Below are 24349 nucleotides of genomic sequence, written 5' to 3' on the forward strand. Positions count from 1 at the left end.
AACTGTGACAAGTACTGTATTTTTGTATAACTTGTATTATTATAATAATCTAGAGACTTAATTATTGTGTTCAAATTGCCAAAAAATCTTAAAACTACACTTCTAAATCGAGAGTTACAAGAAAGCACCTAACCAACTAAAGTTCTTTTTTTTTTTTTTAGAGAGAAACAAATCTTATAAACGTCATGCAAAAAAAAAAACCATAATAAAAAGTGCAAAGCAAAGAAAAAAAGACAACACTTCTTTTGTTAAGAAAACAATTATGTGTATTATACGAGAAGATATGAAAAGTCAAGTTCTATTTATTGTGCATTTTACTTAGAAATGTTGAGACAACAACTTTCAAACTTTTCTCAAGGTGTCTTCATAACTGGAACAATTGATAGAAATTAGTTTTAATTTTGAAAAAGTGCTAATGATTTGATTTTAATATTAGGTCTTGTCTCATCTAGATCTATAGTCAAAACAGGAATTGCTGCAGAAAAAAATGGATTGAGTTATGCAATTGTGATTTAAATTCTTAGGTTAATCATTGTGAGATCTATAGGCGAAAGATTTCCAGTTGTGAAATTCTACTAATAATTTAAGTTATTTATTCGTTAATTTTAGGTGTCATCACAGTTAGAGCTTTGGGCAGAAGAACTTCAACACCAGGAACTTGGTAATGAAGGCAGTAAAGCAGAACAACTCTTACAGGCTCATAATGAAAGTGTTCTCTTGATGCAGAATTGTACATTTGAAGTTTTACAGAGAGGACAAGACTTAATTCAGGTATGTATAAAACTTTCAGGTAAAAACTGTATACATATATGTAGTCCAATAGATTTATTATTATTTTGAATTATTAATTTTTGTTGAATTTTGGGGATTGTTTGAACCACGAAATAAAGTGTTCAACTAATTTTACCCCCGCTTTAAAAAAGGGGGGTATACTGTTTTACCTCTGTCTGTCCATCCATCCTTCCATCAGTCCGTCCGTCCCATGAATATTTTTCATCGCATTTTTTTCAGGAACTACAATACAAGGATTTCTGAAATTTGGTTTCAGGGTTTATATAAGTCAGCTATACCGTGTGATGTGTTTTCAGATCCATCACTGGACAACTTCCTGTTTACCGAACACTTGTATGAATTTGCACATGATAGCCAATTTGAAAATTTTCATCACATTTTCTCAGAAACAACAATACAAGGATTTCTGAAATTTGGTTTCAAGGTTAATATAAGTCAGCTATACCGTGTGATGTGTTTTTAGATTCATAACTCAACAACTACTTGTTTACCGAACACTTGCATATTTTCACACTATTAATATTATCCACTTGCGGCGCGGGTATCATTTGTGAGCAGCAGCTCGCAGTTTCACTAATTACAATTCAAATGCATAACTTGTTTAAACCATAAAATGAATTTTCTATGAAAAACAGATTTTTGAACAATCCACAAAAATCATATGTAAAAAAAAATACAAGAATACAAAATTATGGAGTTGCAGACATATGTGATACAGATAATATTGAGCTTCTAAAAAAGTAAAAGCATAATACTTATAATCCTTAGTCACAAAAATTAAAACTTTTATGACATTTTGAGAGTTAAACTTGTGTTTGTCAGAAAACTTTCTGAAATTTGTAGACCCCTCTTAAAATAAATATATTCTGCTGTATGTATGAACATTTTTATCTGATATTTGTTTGGTTGGTTGCTTGATTGAATTTAACTTGCCATATGTCCTAGAAAGAATCCAAAAAATAACTACCAAAACATTTATCACATTTGAAAATTAGAGTATTCTTTGCAAATGGTGGAAATATTTTACAATTTTAATTTCATAGGAGATCTAAATTTGAAAACTTACAGATTATAGATAAGAATAAACAGAAAAGCAGTATATATGTTAGTGAAAGAATACTATTTGATCATTTGGTTGGTGTATTGGAATATTAAATATTTTCACTCATCCATTCCTAAAAGGTTTTAAATCTTTTGATTTAGAATTAAAAAATAATACACACACAAGCAATGATACTTTATTTGTTGTTTGAGTAAATATTGTTGACAATTTGTAGTAAAATTATATTTATAGACTTTGACCTAGATGTCTTTTCCACAACTTAATCTTACAAAGTTCAATGTCTACAGGATTTTGATAGATTTTTAAGTCAAGTTTTAGTCAAGGGTACTGTTATATTATATTTTTAGCCATTAATTTTATAAGAATTGTCTGACTTAATACATTAGATTGAGATTTGATATTTTTACAGGTTTTTGAGAATTCTGGGATACAGTTAATGGCTGATTCTCAATGTGAGGCTCAGTCACGTATCCAAGCGTTGTTAGAATACTTACATGAGAGAGAAATGGACCTGGAAGCCATTGCTGAATCAAAGAGGGAAAGATTGGAACAACTCGTACAGCTCAGGAACTTTGAAGTAGAAGCCAGACAGGTATAAATAAGATATTTATATGTCAAAGGCTCATTTGTCACAACTGGCTTATTGCTCTGAAGAAGGTGGCATGCTCATGTAGACTATTCTGTATAAAGTGGCCTGACTGGGTCAAAGAATCAAATTTAAATTTGATTTTACTTGCCTATCTGCCATGCACTTAGAAATTAGAAGAATATTTTAAAGTCTAGTCAGCTTGGATACAACTTGACAGTTTAGATTTTGAAACTTACTACTGCGGATTCATTTATTTTCCTGGGTACCAATTATCGTGGTTTGAAAAAATCCCCTGTACCCACAAAATACACGAAAAATTGGTATCCAACGAAAAATTTATGAATTCACGATATCCTGTTTCCCTGTGAGCTGCTGCTAGCATTCAAAAGATTGACTGAGAGCATCAATTAATAATAAGGACAGGTGGTTGAACTGCCATGTAAACTTAAATCACTAAAAACCATAGTCTCTTCCTGAAAACAATAATTCATATGTACCCTTTACTTTTGTTGGTCTTATATTTTTACCTGGGACTTTATAATTTTGTAGCATTACTATCTACAGACTACAATGAAAGGTAGATAAAGCTTTGAATTCCTATTTTGTGTCCCTGATCAGTTCAAGGAGCATCTTTTGACTGTACCAAAGCCTACATGTTTCATATATATTCTCTTCTCATGGAATACACATTGGAAATATGAACAAATAATGGCTAAGTATAGTTATAAAAAGTAGCAATGTAATAGTACAATGAGTTGTTTAATGAGTATTTATTGCTAAGGTGTGTGAATACTGTAGATGATTATGATGTAATAAATTGGAAATTCAATGTTAATGAGTTGTTTTACTGTCTGTATTTTAGGTTATATACTGGATAGACCATGGAAAGTCAATGTTAATCAGTTGTTTTACCTGTCCAAATTCATTAATGGAGGCTGAATCTCTAAAGAAAGAACATGAACAATTCATGCATGCTATTGAGGTATGTATTACATACAGATTATATTTTGTAAAAGTGGTATACCTTAACAGTTAAAACTGTCATCCTGCTGGCACCTAGGAACAAGGGAAGGCAAAGGTTGCAAAATTCACAAGTTGAGGAAGCTAAAGACGAGGCAAAGGACAGAGCACCTACAATGAAAGCTGACATCTTATATAAAACTAAGGAGAAGTGGTTTGATTGCAAATGAGACAACTTTCCCACTAAGACCCCGTTTAGACTGGCAACAAAATTGGATTGATCTTTATTTGAATTGATCTTAAAAAGACTAGTTCGCGTTTACATTGCACAAGCAAGATCGATCGAGATAGATATTATTTAATCCAGTGCATTTACACTACAACATAAAAAGAACCGGTCTGACCTTTATTTTCCTATCTAAATATAACAAACACCTGAAAAAAGATGGATCTAAGCGTTTACACCAAAAAAAAAAAGATCGATTCAAATAAGATCGATCATTTTAAAACCACCTCTAGAGGTAGACTTTTTAAGTCCGATTGAAGATTGATCTTAGTAAAGATCAATCTTAAGTTCAAATCAAGTGGATGTAAGCAATTATAGGCAATTATACACTGGTCAACAATGGCAAACCACAATTGTTTTCTTGTACATGTATAACAAACTTTGGATTCATTAAGTATGTCTGAGCCAGTGACAACTCTACAACAGATTTATCCATCGGATCACCAGCAGTGATGGTGATAGATGGCTGTGTACATTATTTATATACAACTCGTCTTAACATCAACCCAACAATGTTAGATCTGTAAATTTGCTTTCGCAAATTTTTTGTTCTTTCCTCGCTGGGATTGACAAAAAATTTGCGAAAGCAAATTTACAGATCTAACATTGTTGGGTTGATATATATATACGTGCTAAGGTTTATTGTGGTTTTGCTGAGGTCTGCATATATTCCTATAGAAATTTGCCATTCATGAATCCATGTATATCCAACAAATAATAATGAATTTACCTTATAATCATGTTTTATCAATTATCATAAAATAGCAATTTGTTCTATGTACATAGGATGACATATGGTTTCTGAGCTTGATATATAATCACACATGATGTCGAAATAATAATTGATGTTCTGATTGCCAAAAATGAACAATTAAATGTAAATTACTGTTGAAGACAATGATAAACATGTCAATAATATACTAATTAGTAAACTCAATGTAAACTGCATGTGTAGCACAATGAATTACAATAACAATCATGCTGTATGAAACATCTGAGATGATATTGATATCAGTCACAGTGATATAAGCTTTATCAAACCCCTAAAACTCTATGAAGTCACATCACAGATATCAGTCACAGTGATATAAGCTTTATCAAACCCCTAAAACTCTATGAAGTCACATCACAGATATCAGTCACAGTGATATAAGCTTTATCAAACCCCTAAAACTCTATGAGGTCACATCATAGATATCAGTCACAGTGATATAAGCTTTATCAAACCCCTAAAACTCTATGAAGTCACATCACAGATATCAGTCACAGTGATATAAGCTTTATCAAACCCCTAAAACTCTACAAGGTCACATCATAGATATCAGTCACAGTGATATAAGCTTTATCAAACCCCTAAAACTCTATGAGGTCACATCATAGATATCAGTCACAGTGATATAAGCTTTATCAAACCCCTAAAACTCTATGAGGTCACATCATAGATATCAGTCACAGTGATATAAGCTTTATCAAACCCCTAAAACTCTATGAAGTCACATCATAGATATCAGTCACAGTGATATAAGCTTTATCAAACCCCTAAAACTCTATGAAGTCACATCATAGATATCAGTCACAGTGATATAAGCTTTATCAAACCCCTAAAACTCTATGAAGTCACATCACAGATATCAGTCACAGTGATATAAGCTTTATCAAACCCCTAAAACTCTATGAAGTCACATCACAGATATCAGTCACAGTGATATAAGCTTTATCAAACCCCTAAAACTCTATGAAGTCACATCATAGATATCAGTCACAGTGATATAAGCTTTATCAAACCCCTAAGACTCTATGAAGTCACATCATAGATATCAGTCACAGTGATATAAGCTTTATCAAACCCCTAAGACTCTATGAAGTCACATCACAGATATCAGTCACAGTGATATAAGCTTTATCAAACCCCTAAGACTCTATGAAGTCACATCATAGATATCACTCACACCTTTAAAGACTTTATCAAAATTAGTATAGGAAGATGATATACTGAAAAATCCATATCATAAACACTTTTTTATATATTTAAAGTAGATGTTTTTTATGATCAGTATTACATCAACTCTCATGGGTAAAATCATCTTCTTGAAGTATATAATAAAGTGTATATGATATGGCTTTTTTCAATATCACACATCATATCAACCCTCAACCAGCTATTAGGATTATATTGGTGTTGCTGGTGGAAAGCTATATGATTTTCTCTATGTGAGTATGTATTAAGTGCATTCTTTACTAATATTGTTATGTTTTATAGAAATTTAAGGCACTTTTGTTCAAATTACACTAAAAAAGATGCATTTAGTTCCTCAATATTAAAAACTATATGTTAAATGACAGTTTGATTTTCATCTTTCAGAAAACCAATATTAGCATGGCCCAGGTGACACAGCGAGCTGAGAATATGATACAAGCTCACCATTTTAATTCTGATCTGATCCGAGCCATTGCTGAGAATGTGACATTTGCCTGGCAACAATTGATGTATCACACAGAAGAGAGACATAAACTTGTAATGGCGTCCATGAACTGGTACAAAACTGCTGAACAGGTTGGTCAAAACATAACAAGTTGTCTTGTGACACGATCAAGAAAGATCCCTTTACATCAATGTTCTGATAGTTTCTGTTTGATAAAGGGTCAATAGTCATTTGATTGTCTAACTGTTAGCCATGGGATTCATGTGTAAGAGGGCTTTTAAATTAATGTTCAGAAAACTTTACATTATTGTTGTGCTTGATAGAACAGGTCGAGAACTCTAGATTTTCTGACGTCAGAATATATTTGCATAGTAATTTCCAAAAACACAAGGCCAATATGGCCTTGAAAAACTAACCAATCGACTCAATGAACTACAATGCATTGTGGGCTACTACGAGTAAACTACTACTTAAAACACGTGGAATTAGTAGGAAAACAGTCAACTAATATATTGTCTGGGACTCTAATTACCAATGTTTTTATTCTGCAAATATATTTAATGTAAAATATATAACGTAATCTTCAATTTGCATGCTCAGATTAAAAAAATATTGTTTACTGGCTTCACGATTCGACTTTTTTTTTTGCCTTGCAATAGTAGTTGAACCGGTTTTGTGCATTGTTATGAATTGAACCTGCATTAATTTCACGACATGAAACAGTGAAATATCAAATGAAGTGACCACTGTCCAATAAGAAAACCATTTGAGCTCTTTTAAACCGGTATCATGTCATTCCAAAATCATTTCTGCCTAGAAAAACACGAATACTTTCATTGAAACTCTTCTTTCTGTACTGAATGTGTAAAATTTTTTATCAGGACCTGAACTAAAAGTAAGAACATCATAATATTCAGTATGCTAAAAACAAGTGTTATGAAAGCGGCAGGGGCGAATCCAGCCATTTTAAAAAGGGGGGTCCTAACACTGGATCCGCTACTGAGCGGGTACGGTATATAGCTCAATACATTTCTTTATAGTTTCATCCATCGATAATATCCGTTTGTTGCTAATTTTATCACAAAATATACCTCAGAGGTTTTTTATCGTTCGGCTGCTGTCCTCTTGACATATATAAAATATATCCAATATTAAAAGTCTCTGGATCATAGTGGGTGCCATAATACCTATTTTTTTTTCTAAAACGTGCTTTGTATATATAAATATGATGATGAGGTATGAGTGCCAAATGAGACATCTTTTCAATAAAGACATAATTTAGTAAAGTTAGCAGTCATAGGTTCAATGCTGAAAAGTAAGCTATAAATGACCCAAACATTACTTGTGTAAAACAATAAAAAAAAAAACAAAAAAACAAAAAAACAAAAAAAACCGCCCAATTAAATATATAAAAGGAGAAGAAATCTTTTCCATAACAAAAACATATATTGTATAGGAGCCTGTATTTCAGTGGTTGTCGTTTGTTTATTTGTTACATATTTGTTTTCCGTTCATTTTTTTTTTAATAATTAAGGCCGTTAGTTTTCTCGTTTGAATTGTTTTACTTTGTCATATCGGGGCCTTTTATAGCTGACTATGCGGTATGGGCTTTGCTCATTGTTGAAGGCCGCACGGTGACCTATAAATGTTAATTTCTGTGTCATTTTGGTCTCTTGTGAACAGCTGTCTCATTGGCAATCATACCACATCTTCTTTTTTATTATAGACCCAACGCTGCAATTTTCACAAAACATATCAAATTTTCCACCTTGTCGCACATACATATGTATAACATCATTACAGCTTATTTCCTAATGCATGTAGAGCAAAACTTTGGTTAACTTGCTTGCTTTGTTTGTAAATTGTACAAAATATAAAATACACAAGTTAAACTATGCCTATATATATATTGTTTAAAGATGTCAATCTTATTTTCAAACCCTGTATAAACAACTATACAAACAAAGCAAGCAAGCCAACCAAAGTTTTACTTTGCAGGTATAAGAAATCAGCTGTAATGATTTTATACAGTTTGGCAAATGTCTGAGCCCGTTAAAAAACGAACAAAATGAAACTACAGTTGCTGACTTCACTACCTTCAATACAAAGGGAACAGTTTGGAAGTCCAATATACTGAAATGTGACAAAAATAAATACTTATAGATTTTGTTAACACTGCCATGTATGTAAATATAATTTTCTTCGCCTTTTTAACGAACACAAAATTCAAGGATCACACATTTGCCTTTAATTATCTATACGAAAATTGCTGTAGTACTCGTGAATATCACTCAGCACCGGCTGTTATCGACGGCTTACTTTACAGCTAGTAAGTTTGTCTCGTGGGTAATTGAGTTTTTTCGCTGTTGTTTCGTTGCTGTGTGGTGGACAAATACATGAAATATCTGTGCCATCATCAAACATGTTAATGGCTATATATCGGGTAATTCAAACCCTTTTTTCTTCGCATAGAAACAACTCTTCGTTAATCTGAGCATGGAAGTAATACTTTATATCACGAACTATAAATGAGGATACACAAAATGAAAAACTAAGCGAAATTGTGAATCCCGCATTGCACGAAAAAATGTGTTGTATTTCAGTAAATAACACGTGTTCTTGGTTGATTGTAAACACGTAGTAGTCCATCATGCATTGTGACTCATCTTGTGGATTGGTCAAAAACCTAGGTAAAAATAAATTGCGTCACATGTAAATAAACAATTACATGTGCGAGAACATAAGTATGCTAATCTATGCATTTCCATATAAGGTAGTGGTCCCGACCTGTAGAAGACAGCTCTGATTTTTGTTTGTTTTTGTTTTTGTTTTCATTTTTTGTTTCATTCAAAAATTACTGGACTTCTTGTCAGATTTACAATATCTCCTACATGTTGTATCAAACCTTGAGTTTGGATGGATTATGGATTTACTTGAAAATATGTTATTGAAGGAATTGATGGTTATAGCACACTGTTTTTTTTTAAATTCCAGAGTTATGGAACTTTGTTCATCAGATGAATAAAAGGCATTTAAAAAAATAAAATTCATGCACTAGGTCTAGTACGCTTCAATCAAATTTTTACAAACTCTCGTTGTGATAGGTGAATGAAGACTTGCTTTTATTTTGTCATTAAACAGTGTAGAACTTTTAAAAGTTTTATTCAACACAATGTGTTGCTTTTAAACTTTAGTTTGCCTCAACATAATATTATGAAATTTATACACAATGCTTATAACCACAAAACAAAGATCATGTTTGAATTTGAGTGGTGTTTTATTTAACAGTTCTCTGATCTTGAGTTATGCCGCTTCATAAATGGAAAACTTGCAGAATTTGTGTCTTAGTTAACTTTAGCTTTCCTCAATAAAATGTTATGAAACTAATGCACATAAAATCAAATAAAGTATGAATTTGGGTGGTGTCGCTTTTCCAATTCTCTAGTTATGTCCCTTTATAATGTAAGTTGCAAGCAGGGGTATCATCTATTCATTTACAGAGGCATTTTATTTGCTTCTGATTGATAACCCTCCAATATCCCATTTTGTGTTTGCAAAATTTTTAACATACACAATAAGGGCCTATCATGTGTTCTTGACTCAGCTGTTTATTTAAATTGTTGATTACGTGTGCAATAATTTAAATATGCACAGTAAGGGCCTTATCATGTGCTCTTGACTCAACTGTTTATTAGAATTGTATATCACACTGATGCTATATTTTCCAGGTCTGGTCTGTATTGGAAAGTTTAGATGCTGATTATAAACGAGATGAAGACTGGTGTAGCACAGAGAGGGCCAACACAGGGGATAAAGCTAATTATTTATTACAATTAATTAATAAACATAATGAACAGAAAGAGGCCTTTTTGAAGGTAAGGGGTAACCTATACCCTATGGAATCTAATAAGTTATAACATTATTTACTGTGAAGTGGATTACTTTTGCAAATTGTTCTTTTTTGGTTCACCTGGCCCGAACGGCTAAGTGAGCTTTTCTCATCACTTGGCGTCCGTCATCCGTCGTCATCGTCCATCGTCGTCGTTGTCGTTAACAATTTACATTTTGAACTTCTTCTAGAGAGCTACTGAATGGAAGAAACCAAACATAGCATAATTGTTCCTTATGAGGTGCCAACCAAGTGTTGTTACTTTGTAGCCAGTCCATCATCCAAGATGGCCACCAGCGGGGGACTTAGTTTAACATAGGACCCTATGGGAAATGCATACAAATGACGTCTTTTAGAGAACCACTGAATGGAATGAAACCAAACAAAGCATGAATGTTTCTTATGAGGTGCTGACCAAGTGTTGTTACTTTGTAGCTGATCCATTATCTCAGATGGCCGCCAGCAGGGTACTTATTTTAACATAGGGCCCTATGGGAAATGCATACAAATGACTTCTTATAGAGAACCCCTGAATGGAATGAAACCAAACAAAGCATGAATGTTCCTTATGAGTTGCTGACCAAGTGTTGTTACTATGTCGCCAATCCAACATCCAAGAAGGCAGACAGCAGGGGGCTTAGTTTAACATAGGACCCTATTGGAAATGCTTACAAAAGTCTTCTTAACAACCCCTGAATTGAATGAAACCAAACATAGCATGAATGTTCCTTATGAAGTGCTGACCAAGTGTTGTTACTTTGTAGCCTAATTTTATCTTTTTTTATATGATTTCAAAAACCTAAATAGAGTCAGGTGAGCGATACAGGCTCTTGAGAGCCTCTAGTTGCTGATTTTTACCACATTGCTAAAGATATATTCCCTGTTGATGATCCTGCATCTGTCCATTGAAGAACTCCAGGGCAATACCAACTAATTACAGATTATAGGATTTTATGTCGATTAAAGTTACAGATGCTGAAAATTCATAAATTATTGTGAGGTTTTTATAAATGCAAAAAAATGCGACATGGTGATTATAAAAAGTTGCATTCTGATGTCTAATACATATATATCTGCAAGCAGATTTTCCTGAAATTGCAATAATTAATCTCGCTTTTTTCTTCATTGTTAAAAAATCGAATAAAGACGCCTGCAATAGTTTCTTCATTTATAGAACTGTTATAATTTGCTTATAATCTCAAATGAAAAATACAGAAACAAAACCTTTAGACGATCAGGGCAGATCTAAGTATGGTTTATAACATATGAAATGAGTAGAGACCTGCAATCAACAACAAATTTCAAAACATAAGACTTTATTTTAAGAAATAAGAACAAGGTCATTGATTGTAAGGTTTTTGACTTTAGGATAAGGAGGTGAACATTCAAAAACTGATTAAAATAAATTAAACTTGTATTTTAGGCCTGTACCCTTGCCAGAAGAACTGCTGAAAGTTTCCTGAAGTATGTAAACAGAAATTTACACACTTTTGGCTCACAGATAAAATTTAGAAGTCCAGAAAAGCATGTAAAAGGTAAGAATATTTCTGTTATTCTACAGGAGAAGAAAAAAGAAAAAAAAATTCATTCTGGGAAAAGAACAGATTTTCAGATAAAAATGTAAGGTAAGAAGGTGTGGATATATTGCAGGAAGAGAAGCAGAAAAACATTTTCTGAGTTTTCCCACCACAATTTGATGATTATGTGACTATTTTAAGACAAAAAATAACAAGTTAAATTTGTAAATTTTAAGAATGAATAAAAATATTCTGGTTATCTCCCTTAGATCAGCTTTATCTCTTGGCCTATCAGAAAAGAATTGGAAATTTTAATAAAGTTTAATGGTAAAAAGTTTAATTTCATTTAAAGGGGCACTAGCTATGAGATATATGAAAAACCTATTATATTATTTTTTTAAGCTCAGTCAGTAACGAAATACAAGTAGTGAAAAAATAATTCTGTTTTAGAAGCCAATAAGAGTCAATTTTGTCAAAAAGTAAAAAAAACATTGATTATGAGTTATTCATGTGAACTTTAATTTAAACCCTTAGCTTGAAATGGATAACACGTGAATTGTATGTGTAAAGTTAGTTAAAGGAATAGAATGTTAACTTTGAAAGTAAAACAAAGGTAAATCATTTGATTGATTGATTCGATCCACAAATAAACATACATATTTTCATGCCTGTGCCTTTTTTATTGCTTTATTTAGACTTTTAATAGTTTGGATAAATGATTTACATTGTTATAAATCAAATATGAGAATTTGATTAGAATCGGTGAACATGAATTTGATAGCTAGTGCCCCTTTAAGATACAGACAATGCAAACAAGTGATATAAAAAAAATGAAAAGAATTTAATTTACAAAAAATGTCTAAAATCTATAAGATTTTCACAATGTGCAATTTTGCATTTGTTTTTCCTTTGTCCTCACAACATTCAATCCATAAATGTTCAGTGTTGTCAATGTCCAGTGCATTTGGAATTGATATTCCCTGATCTTTAATCACTCTGCAGGTAAGTTATTCCTCATGGCCATACGGAACATGGAAAGCACTAGTCTTGTTATCAGCCACTATGATGTAGCCCATAGTGGTTATTGCAATGTCATGTGGGTTAAATGGTCTTTGCTCATTGTTGAAGGCTGTATGGTGACCTACAGTTGTTTTTTTCTGTGTCATTACGTCTCTTGTGGACAGCTGTCTCATTGGCAATCATACCACATCTTCTTTTTTCTTTTTCCCTTGTATTGGATGAAATGTTTCAATTATAGACCCATTTGAATTTCCCATCCTTGCCTATGGTAACGACTCAAGTGCCTGTTTTGATTGTCCTATCAATTGTTGGAATATTACCATTATGGTAAATTCTAATGCTGTATAGAAGTGTGAAAAGCCTTTGCTTTTGTTTGACATATTCATATGTAAAAAAATTTTGAATGCTGTTGTGTGTCAGGTTGAAATTCTCTCCTTCATCTATGACGCCTATTAGAATTTTATTTGACTTTGTAATGTGTATTGCCAAAGGATACAACAGGGATACTGACATGAATTGTTGGAATTTGGTTTCAGTTATATTATATCAGGACTTTCAAAAATTGACATCAGAATTTAATTATTAGATGTTGAATACATATTGAAGATCTTAACAGAAATCTCTTTTAGGGTTTTGAGTATTTGGCTAGTTGTAATTTGTTGAAAAATTTTCATGGTTGGATAGGATATCAATGCAGTTTTTTCATCAGTTGTAAAAACTGTATTAACAAAGGAGAAGTCTGTTGTGTAGCTCTTCAAAACTTGGAAATCAATTATCCATTCTTCTTTCTATCTCAGTGAGCTAAACAAGTCAACTATTAGCTGCAGGGTTGTCTCACCTTGAGTGAAATCAATGGAGATTGTGCATTGGTACACTTTATGTGATCTCAAATGTAGCTGTGCAGATTGCCCCTTTTCACCACGAATGTGACCTACCAAATTAGACTATTTACCGGATTTGTAAGAACATGAGCAGCATGAGGGGTGACTCAAATGGAGCATGATCTGCTTACCCTTCTGAAGCACCTGAGATCACCCCCAAATTTTTGGTGGGGTTTGTGTTGGTTAGTCTTTAGTTTTCTATGTTGTGTCTTGTGTACTATCATTTGTCTGTCTTTTTTATTTCTTAGCAATTCCATTGCATTGTCAGTTTATTTTTGATCTGTGAGTTTGACTGTCCCTCTGGTATCTTTATCCCTCTTCCAGTATAATTCGAATGGATTGCTTTCTTGGTTTCTTCATCTTGAAGAGCATTTATAGCTTCTACCATTTGCTTCTTTTTCATTTGAAAATCTTTTAACCAGTTTTTCTTGCTGATTCAACTTTTTTTCTTATAGATCCCTTGCATACTTTCTAATGTCTTCTCTTAACTCTGAAGCTTTTGTATTAATTTGCTCCAATATATCCTGGTACCTAATATTCTGATCTTTTTCTACTGTTTCAAGTTCTTTTATTATGCCCCACCTACGATAATAGAGGGGCATTATGTTTTCTGGTCTGTGCGTCTGTGCGTCTGTTCGTCCGTCTGTTCAATTGTCCATCTGTCTGTCTGTTCGTTTGTCCGTCCGTTCCTCTGTCTGTCCCGCTTCAGGTTAAAGTTTTTGGTCAAGGTAGTTTTTGATGAAGTTGAAGTCCAATCAACTTGAAACTTTGTACACATGTTCCTTATGATATGATCTTTCTAATTTTTAAACCAAATTAAACTTTTGACCCCAATTTCACGGTCCACTAAACATAAAAAATGAAAGTGCATGTTTCAGGTTAAAGTTTTTGGTCAAGGTAGTTTTTGATGAAGTTGAAGTCTAATCAACTTGAAACTTACTACACATGTTCCTTATGATATTATCTTTCTAATTTTAATGCCTTATTATATTTTTTATCCAATTTCATGGTCCATTGAACATGGAAAATGATAGTGCGTGTGCGGCATTCGTGTACTTTGGACACATTCTTGTTTTTATTTGACAGTTGAATAGATCCTGTGACACTCTTACTCCATAGTCTTTCAGTGTGTTGAGCTTCTCTCTGCATGTTTTGTTGATTGGACCCAAAGCATGCCCATCATGAAAGTCTGCATTCAGGGCAATTTAACTGATCACAAGTCTGGCAGAACATTGAAATCATGTTCTTGTGTTTTTAACATGGAATATTATCTGCTAAGAAACTGGTCCCTGTTTCTTGACCAACTTCTACATCCTTGAGTGCACCAGTTGTTCGAATATCAATGATAGTGTGTTCTGTTACAGTATCGAGCATAACATTTCCGGTTAATATTTGAAGTGTTTTCACAAATCTCACAAGGTTTGGGAGCAGGTGCTCTTCTTGCTGTTGTATGTGTTTTGTCAGTCAAGAATGTGAATCTTTTGATACAGTCCTTTTTAAAAACACAAAAATACTAAACTCTGAGGAAAATTCGAAACGGAAAGTCCCTAATCAAATTGCAAAATCTAAAGCTCAAACTCATCAAATGATTGGATAACAAGCGTCATATTCCTGACTTGGTACAGGCATTTTCTTATGCAGAAAATGGTGGATTGAACCTGGTTTTATAGCTTGCTAAACCCAGACCTGCCAACTATCCCGATTTTCGCGGTATCATCCTGATTTTCATACCTCAACCCGAATACCGATATCGGGTTCGTTAAACTAGTCAAAATCACGATTTTCACAAAATATACCCGAAAAAATTATTGGATACCAATAATTTTGAAGTTTTTCTGATCAATTTTAAAAAATCTATAATTTTACCTGGGGACATATTATGACAAGTTAAAGACCCTATGCTAATCAACAGTCACAACAGGTGTCATAATTAGTTGTTGTATGTAATTGGATTACCTAATGGATCATAAAAATCCTCAAAATTAATTTGTAAACACAAATTTGGTCAGACAGCCTTTCAGTTTTTATCAATTTATCATACAAGCACAATTTGCAACGTTTACAGTAGTTCCACAACAAAATCATAGTTTATCTTGAAATACATTTTAATTTTGAAACCAGACGTCGTGTGTCTGTTGATTTACAGCTATTACATTAATGCTAGCAAGACAAAACTTTGTATGGCTTGCTTGCTTTGCTTGTATCAATGTTTGCTCAAGCATGACAATTAAGATAGGCGGGGCTTCAGCTTGTATACATCATACTTAAATCTTATTGGACATTACGTTTGAGGTTAAGGACACTAAATTTTAAAACATCACATGACTAATATTATTATCACATGTTTCCTTACCTGTAAAAACAATTTGATGTAACAATAAGTGAGGTAATTCGATGATTGATATATCATGGTATTAAATGTGAACCTGTACCAATCACACCGATTTTTTTGCTGTTTTATTAAAAAAAATAGTTTACTTTAATATATTCATTCTGAGACTACTATAACACTGTGTTATAGTAGTCTCAGATTCATTGATTATTTGAGGACCAATTAATGTTTTAACTGGGTGAATTTTCTGTATAAGGTCAATTATAAAGTACACCTATGATATCCACACTTTCTATAGACTGAAATATGCAAAAGTGCGATCCGAAAACTTTACCAATAATATACAGAGAGACATTTTTTTTTTAAATTACAGCAAAACTTTTGGTAAACAAATATTTATTATCGTATTGGCAAAAATGATGAAAAAGGAATTTGAAATATCTGTCATTTTCCCTCCAATCTATTCCTATTACTTATTATGTCCATTGTTAATGAATATTACGCAATTGGATTGAACTAATTTTTGCTTTTCAACCTTCAAACTGTGTTTTTTTTTACATCGACATTAAGAGTCAAGATTTGTGTTTGTTTATATTTGTTGTTTGTAAATACGCATTTACGGGACGAAGTATGGCATACCTTTGTCCGTCGGTCCTTCCGTATCTCCCTCGTCAACATGTGGAATATTATCTCGAAAACGGTTGCAACTAATAAACATGAAAATTTGATGAAACATATATCTATTGACGTGAGCGCCCTTTAGTTATTTATTTTTTTTTTTTATAAATTTGGGATCTAGAATTTTCGGCTTTTTTTCACTGTTTAAAAAAAGGGGTTGGATATTCCAGTTTTCGGACAATAACTCAAAAACGCTTTCAGCAGTTTTCATGACACTTTTGTGAAGTGCACATATCTGTTGACGCAAACTCTCTATCAATTTTGATATAAATTTTAGATTTCACGTTTCATAATTATGTTATTTTATTCATTAGAAAGTGGCGATTTTCAAGTATGTAGACACGACTTTGGACAGTTATCATGCAACTTCTGTGACCGACCTTACATGTTTAACCCCGCCACATTGTTTATGTATGTGCCTGTCTCAAGTCAGGAGCCTGTATATTCAGTGGTTGTCGTTTGTTTGTGTGTTACATAATTATATTTGTTTTTCGTTCATTTTTTACATAAACAAGGCCGTTAATTTTCTCGTTTGAATTGTTTTACATTGTCTTATCGGGGTCTTTTATAGGTGACTATGCGGTATGGGCTTTGCTCATTGTTGAATGCCGTACGGCGACCTATAGTTGTTAATGTGTCATTTTGGTCTTTTGTGGATAGTTGTCTAATTGGCAATCATACCTCATCTTCTTTTTTATATTATACCTATCAATATGATACCCCTTTAGTTTTTTCATAAATGTCAGATATATGATTGAGAAGTCATTCAATATAATTCTTTGAATAAGCGAAGGATGTGGCATACGCTCATGGTGCAGCTGTTCATTCAAATTTTACAAAAATCTCTGCTGGTGTGCACTTTGTTGTAGGTCTGGGGATGATATTAAATTATTGCAAAAATACATGCTGTATTCCTAAATAATTTAATATCGAGTCATTTTTTCGTGTATTGTTTTGTTAATTCAATACCGGAATACTTTAAAATCCTGATGTCCGACGAGAACAACCAACCTTCAAAAATGTAGCTGCAATCCTCGGCGACAAAATAAGGAATCAAACGCATTCTCAAAATATCCTAGATTAATCGGTCCTCTGACTGCTTTAAAGGACTTGTTGGAATCAGAAATCCTAATAAATTAAGGGGGCCGTCAAACAGAATAACCGCGGACTAGGATAGAACCACAATATTAGTGATAATAGATAGAACAGTTTTCTCATTGACAAAGTTTAACTACATTTCCCTTTTTATAGTTATATAATTACATTAGATGATGTATGTTTCATTATAATACTTTATTTTGATTGGCTGAATACACATCACGTGTTATTCCGTAGGCAATTGCATCACTCAATAAAACTTTTCGTTCACAACACGTGGTCCAACAAAAAAGTGCACTGGTGAATAAAATACAAAAATTATAAAATTCTTATTTTCATGATCATAGACAAAAATTTAATTATAAGTATTGAATGCTTCTTTTTGTAACTTTATAGGGTTGTAAAAGCGTTGACTGTGCGCACATTTTAAGTATGAAGCGCTTCCGCGCTTCATACAAAATGTACTTCGGTCAACGCTTTTACACCCCAATTTATTTACAAAAAGAAACAACAACAACAAAAACAACAACATTTGTAAAACAAGACATCCCGGTGAACTAAAACAACAACAACATTTTCCAATCAAGATATCTTACTTAATGAACCATAACAACAACAAAATTTGTCAATCAATATATCATCATGAACAACAACAACATTTGTCAATCAAAATATCCTAATGAAGAACAACAACATCATTTGTAAATCAAGATATCCCCATGAACAACAACAACAACATTTGCCAGTCAAGATATCCCAATGAACAGCAGCAACAACATTTGTAAATCAAGATATCCACATAAACAACAACAACATTTGTTAATCAAGGTATCCCGATGAGCTAATTAGATTGATTCTCCTCAAGTTTTTATTTCATGGTAATATTTACAGTCTAGGGTATCTGTTATCCATGTTTATCAGTACACTTAAGTTTCGACATCAAAAATCAGATTTATGTCTGCAAGTTTGAGCACATTACTTCATTATAGTTTTAATGTAATTGTTTTGAAGAGTTAACTTATTTACGTTCAAGGAGGTTATATGAGAAGGTCTCATATAACCTCCTTGTTTGTATACAGTAAATATATTTTGTTTGCATGTGCCACTCCCAGTTAGCTAATCTGTTATTTAATACTTGTTGTTTGTTGTTGTCACGGTATCATATTTTTTTCTCGTTTACTCGATCTGAATATGAATCAGGCAGTTAGAGCTCTTGTTTACTCGTTTGAATTACTTTGCGGGATGTTGAAAGCGGGAAGTTGGCCTTTTATTGCAACCTTATTAATCATTTGGTTTCTTGTGGGGTTTGCCATTATATCACATCTTCTTATTTTTATTAGTCCTTGTGTTTTTTTACTATATTTTGAATATCAATTTCTCTCAATACAGCAATTTAAAAACTAGCTGTCAAATAAACCAATGAAGTACTAAAGGTAGTTTCCAGGCCATTCTTCGTGATAATGATTCAATAAATTAATACACCGTCCATAAGTTAGACACTTAATCTTTAAGAGGACAATACAACAGAGAACAACAAAACAACAACCGACTTTTGTGGGTTTTTTTTCTTTATTTATTGCCTGTTTTGTTTTGTTAGTATTTCATTGGGTTTTGCGCATTTGTTAGTTTTTTGTTCTGTTTAGCGCATGTGATAAAATTTTGATATGTAAACTAACATTTGCATATCATAGGTTTTTGAAAAAGTCGATTGGAACAATTACTAATGTAGAAATGACAAAAACAAAATAATTGTTATAAATGCATTACAGCTTATTTCCTACAGCTTGTAGAGTACAACTTTAGCTGGCTTGCTTGCTTTGTTTGTATAAAGGTTAGCTTAAACATTGTAATTAAGATAAAATTGAGAATGGAAATGGGGAATGTGTCAAAGAGACAACAACCCGACCAAATAAAAAAACAACAGAACGACATCTGCAAACAATATAGACAGGCATTATTAAACAAGTATATATTATATTTGAATTGAATTTTAAACGTTATCCCAATTACAATTGTCAATATACAAAACAAACAAGCTAACCAAAGTCTTACCCTGCATGCATTATGAAATTAGCTGTTACCATGAACGAAGCTTCTCCACACTGCACAGTATGTCATGAAAAATTAAACACGTAACTTTTCTTTTAAGTCTATCATTTGTAGAAAGAAAGTGGGTGCAGGTGAAATAAGATTTTCCACGTTACGTAAACGATAACCAAATTGAATGTTGTTATGCATTTATCTTATTCAACAAATAAGATCTCGGTTTTAAAGAAGCAATATCAAATTCTATAGAATTTAAATGGAAACTTTATTTATTAAAGGTGACAAAAAGTGTGATCAAAACTTTAATTAGCCCAAACTAAAAAAATCTGAGTATAAACATGTTTTTTAGTCACTTTCATCATCAGCATCACAATCAGTGTCGAAGCTCTCTATGCCGGTAGCACATTTCAAAGCTGCATCAGCAAGAAGATCCATAGACGACTTGGGATGTGTGTGGACTGGTGCTGAAGGTTCCCTTTTTACGGAAATATCGTTCCCAAAAACACTTGTAGGTGCCGGTGACGTCGGAGTACTAGTATGTGTGCTCATAGATTGAAATGGCGGTGGATATTGCCACGGATAACTTGGGAAATATGGCATCATTTGCGGATAAAATTGCTGAAATGGAAATCTCATCTGATGAATGACAGGAAACTTTTTGTCATCTTCATCTGCTTCATCTTCAACTTTTCTTTTAGTTGTAAAACAAGGGCGTACTTCCTTGGATCTATTTGCCATTTCGTCCAGTTTGTCTTTAAAATCTACATAATCGTTGCCGCGATCTTCAGGTACAACTCCATTATATCCTATCTTGAGACTGTGAAGGTCTTTCATTAGTTTTGCTCCGTCTTGATATTTTGTTGGGTTTGTCTGTCTCAGTCTGCTCCTCATTGAGGACATAAAATCTGTTTTCTTTACACCCATGAAGGATTCAAGTTGGTTTTTTTCTTCGTCAAGCTTTCGGATCTTTTGCTTTAGCTGCAAAATTTCTCTCTGTTTAGTTTTTTTTTCTTGCAGATACTCGGGATGCTTGTCTGCTTGGCCACATAGGTGAATGCTGGCACAGGGATAGTTGGTACAAGATTTGTTGTTCTTATTATTGTCGGCTTTGTGCCCAGTTTTGTGGCAGTTGGTGCACCTCCTTCCATCCTTTTCCCTCTCAGAAAGAATAATTGTAGAGTATTCTGCCTCTGCCAAGGTTAACTTTCTCTGAATCTTTTTCACTGATTCTTTTGAGGACTCAACAATGTTGTTTAAACTTGGTTTCTGAAGCCCCATTTGAGAGTTATTCGGTGAAATGTCCTTCAAATTTTTTAAGGCATTTTGCAGTTGCCTTCTTCTCCCAAGTAACAGTTGAATATTGGCTTGCTGGAACATTTGGTTTAGGTCTTCATCAACATCAATGCACCTCAAACTTCCAATTGTGTCAAAACCATTGCTTCGAAATACACTTGCAAACTCGGTAAATCCACTCCCTATTTGCATTAAAAATTCCTCGACACTTAAATCATCCATTTTCAAGAAATTATTTGAAATCTAAAAACAATGTGCCTCAAAGCATGGGAAAATGTTATTTTACGTTTTAGCCAATGAAAACACCTTTAAGAGTAAATATACTGAACAAAAGTAGAAACACAAGACTTTTTTCGTCATGATTGGTTTAGTATTAGTTGATTTAAGTCCAGTTGCAAATATTTCATGCACGTGTCAGATGGTTACACCTTGTTATTTTATTGAAAGAACTTTCATACAACCGAAAATCATGTTTGCGTTAATTATCATCTTTCCCTCTAGTTTTTCTAAGACGACTGATGTAATGCCGAGCCCTGCAAGTTTAATACGCGAAATGAGAAATATCGATTGGAGATCCTGTCGGCGGTGTCGGCCACGGCGACAACGGCCTTGGCGGCGCCGTCAACATTTAGAGGTTCAGTCTATGTCTAAAAGTTTTTTTTATATAAAAATGAAGATGTAGCATGATTGTCAATTAGACAACTCACCACAAGTGACCAAAAATTGACACAGAAATTTACAACTACAGGTCACTGTACATTACTAACTTTGTCAAATCTTCATGGAATTTACATAATTAATGAACAGAGGTTTGATTATGACAAAAGAATACAGCATCCAGAGCAAAATAAAAAAAATATGTTATTTTTTTGTATCCATTTTATATATATTGATAAATGGAGTAAGTGTTTTGGTAAAAAATATGCAGATTTGGTTTCGGGTTAAGGCTATTTTAGACACGAATAACTTGTGCCAGCCTTTGTGTACTATTATGAAATTTGAACACAATAAAATTGAGAATTGAAATGAGGAATGTTCCAAAGAAAACATCAAACCCACCAAAGAGCAGACAACAGCGAAAGGCCACCATTTGGTCTTTAGCGCAGCTCAAGAAATTCATACACTCGGAGTTGGGCTTCGGCTGTCCCCTACAGGCCAGAGGGTCTTGACTTAGGACGTACACAAAAGTGCGACAGGGTTAAACATGTTTTTTTTTTATTTATTTTTTTATTTTTTATCGCAACCCTCCCCGATGCCTCTAGCCAATATTGAAAATCAGTTCAAAGAGGTCCGAAGTTGATGTCAGAATAGGTAACAAAAGAAACTAAATTAAATCAGGAACATATATATTGAAGTTAGATATACTGTTCCCAGATTAAATGACAATTGTACATAAATAAACAAAGGACTACTAGCAGTTACTGACATGCCAGCTCCAGATCCATGACTCTGAAGAAAAAAGAAAACGACTGCATTGTGTAATAAAAAAATGAAAATCAGGCGTCAATGTTTATTATAATCTTATTTTACGTATCATAAGCTTATCATAAACATTGACGCCTGATTTTCATTTATTCAATATACACAATGCAGTCGTTGCTTTTTTTTCTTTTTTTTTTAAATAAACTAAATTGACAAGCATCTCCATATTTGGTTTGAAAATTAACGTTATTAAATGTAATCTTTAATTAATCTGTACACATTCGGCAATGCATAAACGATGCATGCCTAATGAAAAACAAAAACATAAAATGGCTGAAATATAATTGACAAGCACTAAAGAATGACGGTTTCAATCTTGACATTTTTAATATTAAACTATCTGATTTCTTTCTACTATTCAGTATACTTTTGAAAAAAATACTTTTGTGTTGATAAATGTTTTAGCCAATCAAAAAAGGGCTATACCAAACAATAGAAGTTAGTTGTTTCATTTGCAGCATTAACTCATGCCATGGACTTGGCCAGTACCCAAGTTACATTTATCAACGGAGGGTAACAAAGGGGTGTATATCTAAACCATATTATATAAGTATATATATATATATACAAGCTGTATAAGTGTATGTAATTTTAGAACTGTCTTCGGTGATGATGAATACTAATCCATACTATATAAGTTTTTCTTAAAATCAGTATTTCCATCATAAATTTGTCATGAAGATATGGAAAAATATACTAAATTGCACCTCTGAAGTTTTTAATACAGCAAGTTATACCTGTAAATCAATCAAGCAAAATCAAATTCAAAAAGTTTATTATTACATTAAAGTGAAATAAAAGTTAGAAATGAAGAGGTCAAAGGCTGGACGTTTTTACCAATCTGGAAAAAAACTACAAATTGAATTAAGACGTGCAATTGTAGATCAATATGGAGAAGGGAAAAATGTTTATACTATTGCTAATGAAACTAACTTAGATACAAGAACAGTTAAGAAAACGTTAGAAGAATACATGTCGACAGGTGACTTAGACTATTCAGGAAAAGCTCACGGTTCAAAAACGCGTATCGCAAATGAAACAGTAATACTTGCTATAGAATATTATTTACACCTAAAACCATCAATGTATCTACAGGAAATTCAAAAAAGGTTATTATCTGATGGGATCTGTCTCCAAAATAATGTTCCAAGTGTTTCGTACATTCACAAGATTATAAAAGATAGATTAGGATATACACGGAAAAAGCTTACTGTGAAAGCCAAAGAAGGATTGACAGACCAAGTTCAAGTAAAATTTGACCATTTTTTGGATAGTATTGAGGACATTAATCCATTAAAAATTCATTGCTTTGACGAATCGTCCGTCATTATGACAACAGGTAACAGACATTACGGTTATTCGGAATTAGGCCAAAGAGCTTTCGAAATTCAAAAGTATGCTTCAAATGCAACCTTTACTGTAAATCTTCTCCAAAGTCCATTAGGTGTAGATTACTTTAATATTATAGATGGACCTTCAAATGGATTACAACTAGTTAACTTTTTTGTCGAAGCCTTAAATGAAACGGATATCTATGGGAATAGTAAACTTAGTCCGGGAGATGTAATTGTACTGGACAATTGTGGTTTCCATCATGGTCAATTAGCAGAAACACATTTACGAAACTTGCTACAACAATATGGAATAACACTGGCATTCCTCCCACCTTATCACCCTGAACTTAACACATGTGAACACAGTTTTTCAAAAATGAAATATTATCTCAGACGACATGAAACTTATACTACGATGTATCCTGAACTAGCAATTTGTGACGCTATAAATGAAATATCAAGAAACGAATGTTTTGGATTTGCCAAGCATTGTGGATATATACTTTGAACTGTACATTGACGAAACTTAATGAATTTATGAAATTTCTTTTCACAGTAAAGAATTTTGATTATAACTTGTGTTTCATTTTAATAATTTAATGCACTTTAACTGTTGAAGATATGTCCAGTCCGGCGTTCTATAATCAATTCTTGCATCTATTAGTT

At 32.9% G+C, this 24349-nt stretch overlaps 1 protein-coding gene across 3 annotated transcripts in view; it reads left to right on the plus strand.

The window, feature by feature from the left end:
- The window catches only part of LOC143059516 (triple functional domain protein-like), a 243653-nt gene that overhangs the window by 56481 nt on the left and 162823 nt on the right, over positions 1-24349 (plus strand). For all 3 annotated transcript variants that reach the window (XM_076233031.1, XM_076233027.1, XM_076233030.1), the window contains exons 19-24: positions 610-771; positions 2265-2447; positions 3307-3426; positions 6053-6244; positions 9842-9988; positions 11426-11537. In XM_076233031.1, the coding sequence (XP_076089146.1) occupies positions 610-771; positions 2265-2447; positions 3307-3426; positions 6053-6244; positions 9842-9988; positions 11426-11537 (916 nt within the window). The remainder of the gene's footprint in view (positions 1-609; positions 772-2264; positions 2448-3306; positions 3427-6052; positions 6245-9841; positions 9989-11425; positions 11538-24349) is intronic.

The sequence above is a fragment of the Mytilus galloprovincialis genome, chromosome 14, assembly GCF_965363235.1.
Source record: "Mytilus galloprovincialis chromosome 14, xbMytGall1.hap1.1, whole genome shotgun sequence".
Classification (NCBI taxonomy): domain Eukaryota; kingdom Metazoa; phylum Mollusca; class Bivalvia; order Mytilida; family Mytilidae; genus Mytilus; species Mytilus galloprovincialis.